General features: G+C 37.9%; 1 protein-coding gene across 1 annotated transcript in view; it reads right to left on the bottom strand.

Annotated features, from left to right (window-relative positions):
• LOC106880718 (peroxisomal biogenesis factor 3) overlaps positions 1 to 1,953 on the bottom strand; it is an 18,612-nt gene extending 16,659 nt beyond the window's left edge. Inside the window, exons 1-2 of the mRNA XM_052969898.1 lie at positions 1,929 to 1,953; positions 1,044 to 1,128 (exon numbers count right to left, since the gene is read on the bottom strand). Coding sequence (XP_052825858.1) covers positions 1,044 to 1,128; positions 1,929 to 1,953 — 110 coding nt within the window. The remainder of the gene's footprint in view (positions 1 to 1,043; positions 1,129 to 1,928) is intronic.
• Positions 1,954 to 4,673: the final 2,720 nt, after the last annotated feature.

Genomic DNA, 4,673 nt, shown 5'->3' on the forward strand with positions numbered 1-4,673 from the left:
AGAGTCAAGTTTTGACTGCTATATCTAGCATGGTGGTATCTTTTAGATACTCTTAATTATAATTTTATATATATTGTTTATGTATACATATATATACACACATATATTGTTTATGTATCAGACTGGAGCCTGGTGTTGCCATCCGGTTTCACCAGTCCTCAGTCAAATCGTCCAACCCATGCTAGCATGGAAAGCGGACGTTAAACGATGATGATGATGATGATGATGATGATGATGATATACATACATACATATATTTATATAGGGAGAATTCACAAAAAAACAAACAAACAAACAAAAGAATAGACACGTGGTGTAGACAATAAGCAGATGTATTAGTATAACACTTGGGAAGTGAAGAAGTCTTTAATGTTTCGAGCCTACACTCTTCCACAGAAAGGAACACAGAAAAAAACAAGGAGAGAAAAATGAGAATGTGTAGTGGCAAGCGATCCATCATGGTGAATGCCGGACAGAAGGGTCACACACACACACACACACACACACACACATATATATATCATTGTTTATGCATACATAAATATATATATATATATATATCAATATATTATAAATTAACTACCAACAAAAATAATTGGTAAGCTAACTCAAAAAATCATCACCAAAATAGCAGAAAAAAACGACAGTGAAGGTATGTAGACTCTTCAAGAATCGATCCTTTTGGTTATATTAATAATAATAATAATAAAGGAGTTATGTATCTATGTGTGTGTTTTTGTATTTGTCTTCCACCATTGCTTAGCAACCAGTGTTGGTGCGTTTATGTCCCCATGACTTAGCAGTACAACAAAAAACATTAAAAAAAATAAGTAATTCAGTACTGGGATTAATTCGTTTGAATAAAAATCCTTCAAGCTGGTGCCCCAACATGGCCACAGTTTAACGACTGAAACAAGTGAGACATCAACATCACCACCTTCATGCTTGTTCCTTCCATGTTTTCTGCAAGTTGGACAAATGTGATGAATGCATCAATCACAAATATTAATTAAGCTCGTTATCTTTTAGCTTCATTAATTTACCTGGCATATATGGCGTTTGCTCTGGCCTCTTTCACTCGAAATTCTGCAACTTTATATTGGACATATTTTAATCCAAAGAATACACCTGAAAAAGAAACAGTAAAAAAATTCTATAAAAAATAATGTACACATTACGAGTCTAGGGCTGTTCTCTATATATCACCTGCACTCTTCCTCTCTCTCTCTCTCTCACTCTCCCCCCTGGGACATATGCAGAGATTTAGAGACATCCTCATCAAGAAATTTTGATGAGAGGGAGGAGGAACTACAGACATCGGACATAGAAGGTAGCTGGAAATTCCTACAGGACAGCTTGCTGAGTGCCACAGACCAAGTCTGCAGATGGTGCAAAGTCCCTTCCAGACCTAGAGTAATGTGGTGGTGGAATAGTACGGTAGACAAAGCTATTAGAGCAAAGAAACAGGCCTGGAAAGCCTGGAAAGGTGGGGGTAGCAGGGAACTGTACCAGATAGCCAGAAGGGAGGCTGGGCAGCAGGTACACATAGCCATGGGAGAAGCAGAAAAGAAGTTTGCCAATGTCCAGCGTTGTGAGGACCAAAGAACTGAAGTATTTTGGATTGCAAAACAGTGTGTGAGAGAAAATTGTGATGTCACAAGAGAGAAATGGATGATGGTGCACTTGCTTTTAATGATTCTGAAAAGAAAGAGGCTTGGAGAAGCCATTATGAAAGACTGCTGAATGTGGAGAATGAATGGGAGGAGGAGAGCCTGCCAAATGTTGACCCAGTAGAGGGACCAGCTATCCAAATAGACAGCTCCCTGGTAGCAATTAAGGGTATGAAGCCAGGAAAAGCTCCCTAGCCCATCAGGAATCACTACTGAGATGCTTAAAATATCTGGTGGTGTAGGCTATGACCTAGTCACCAACATTGTAAACCAGGTAGTTCATGATGGAGTCGCAGCACCATAGTCAACTGCTACAAGGGTAAAGGTGATGCTCTAGATAGAAATAACTACAGGGGTATCAAACTGCTGGATCAGGTGATGAAGGTCACGGAGAGGGTCATAGCCCAACTAATTAGGGAGAGAATCTGCTTAGATGAGATGCAGTTCGGTTTTGTGTCTCCTACATTTTCTAAATATATATATATATATATATATATAAATAAAAAAAAGAAAATGCTATGCTAATTAGCAATACCTTGCTAATTTGGAGTATACCTGATTAACATAGTAATCTTACAAGAGATCATGCAAACATCTCAGCAGTAACAGAACTTTTATTTATTCAGATATTTTCCCCAAATATATCTACTGATACATATACACAAATCAGTTTGCACTATGTAAATGGCACCAGTGTTGGTGCCACAAGGGGGGGTGGGAGCATCCAGTACATCCTGTAAAGTGGTTGGCAACAGGAAGGACATCCAGCTGTAGAAATTGGACAAAACAGACATGGCACCTGGTACAGTTCTCTGGCTTCCCAGCCCCTGTCAACCCATCCCAACCGATGCTAGCATAGAAGATGGACATTAAATGATGACGATGATTTGCAACACAACTCGCACACAACATCCTACAAACATTTCCATGTCAATATCTATGAACTAATTCAACAGAAAATCTCTTTTCACATAAACATACCAATTTGAAATATTGGTAACCTGAGAGTGAACTTGTTTTTTTTTTTTAATTCAGAAGTATGCTCAAAATCTAATTTATACTAAAAAAAAAAACTGGCTTGTAGAATTAGTTAATAAAAATCACAGGAAAAACTCCAATGAACAGACTGAAAAGATACATTGGCACAACATTTGGTAAAGTGTTACCAAATGATATTGCAGTTTTAACCTATTACCTACCAGTGATCTCATGAGATCACTTAAAAATTACAAATTTCGTAATTATCTGTCAATATTTACACATATCTAACCTTTTTGCTATATCTACTAGGTATATTTCTCTGATATTCAAATGAGGTTTGCTAATTTTTCACCCAATATCTCGCTTATTTCTATTTAAAATGTTATTTTGAAATGTTATTTTGATCATTCCAGCGTGTTTCTAAGGCTGTTTTATGCTAGAAATCAAAGTTTCATAAAAAAATTCCAGTTAATAGAATTATGGGAGATAATGGGTTAATTAAGTCAAGACCAATCTCCAAGAATTTCTCAAGTACTTTGGATACTATTCAGCTGTTAAACACTTGATTCAACAAGTTATATAAACATACTTGAGAAAAAAATCTTCCATATACTAATTTTTAAAAAGATGGTTTTGTATGAACAGGTGTAGAAACATAGAGTTATTAATTTCTAAACAGATGTGTCTAGTTTAAAACCCTCACATTTTCACTGACTGAGGAAAGCAAAAGTTTCAAAGCAATTCAATTGGAGACGTTTATTACCAACTTCCTCTAAAATCTCAAATATTTTTAGTGGCTAAATTTAAATGTTTGGGTTGGTTTACCTTGTGACAAAAATTTGCAAAAGTTGTGGGGGATCAGATTTAATATAACTTGAAGGGGAAAACACATTACAAGCGTTGGTGTCAGCTTTGTGCCCTTAACCCTTTTGTTATATTTCTATTGAAATACACAGCTTTTGGTTTTATTAACTTTGTAAAAAGCACTAGTGTTGGCGCCACAGAGATAGCACTCAGTACATTCTGTGGTTGGCATTAGGAAGGGCATCCAGCCATACCAAAACAGACAACTGGAGCCAGGTGCAGTTCTCTGGCATATCAATACCTGTCTAACTATCCAACTCATGCACAAAGGCGTACTCTTCCTTTCCCCCGGGTCGCATTGATGCAGTACATGGACGCCTCCACTCGTACCTGAATATTGCCCAGTGTGACACCAACTCCTCAGCCTATCCTGACCTGGGCGACATATTGTACGAAACATTAAATGGTGATAATGAAGAATTTAGTAAATAACTTTCTCACTATTAAGCTGGTTGTTTGAAATATAATTTAATATAAAACTTGGATGGAAAGGTTAATTCAGACCATTTTAAACATGAAGTTTGTATCGCAGAACAAGGGGCAGTCCTAAGCAGTTTGGCATTAAAAGGGTTAATTTATGATAAGGTCATAAGGAAGCTGTTGTGACATATGGCATATTATGGGCATTTGTAGACACCTGGCGATGTCCAGCCCTTTCCATGTTTGACCACAGAGAGATGGTGGAGCTGGGGATTGACCCAGTACAGGACTGGGATTGTATTTATCAACCCCTGGAGGATGAACGACAAAGTTGACCATGGGGCTGTTCGAACTCAGAGTGTATCCATTGTTCTAATGACTGTCATCATCATCATCATCATCATCGTCGTTTAACGTCCACTTTCCATGCTAGCATGGGTTGGACGATTTGACGGAGGACTGGTGAAACCGGATGGCAACACCAGGCTCCAATCTGATTTGGCAGAGTTTCTACAGCTGGATGCCCTTCCTAACGCCAACCACTCTGGAGAGTGTAGTGGGTGCTTTTACGTGTCACCCGCACGAAGGCCAGTCAGGCGGTACTGGCAATGGCCACGCAATTCGCAAATTATTAACAAGTTGTGTCAGTATGTGGAAATGAACTTTTCCTAGTCTCTTTTAATTACAGAAACGTGGGTGAATAAAATAAACAGTATGCTATATATATATAGGCACGAA

This window comes from Octopus bimaculoides, chromosome 8 (assembly GCF_001194135.2).
Source record: "Octopus bimaculoides isolate UCB-OBI-ISO-001 chromosome 8, ASM119413v2, whole genome shotgun sequence".
Taxonomy (NCBI): domain Eukaryota; kingdom Metazoa; phylum Mollusca; class Cephalopoda; order Octopoda; family Octopodidae; genus Octopus; species Octopus bimaculoides.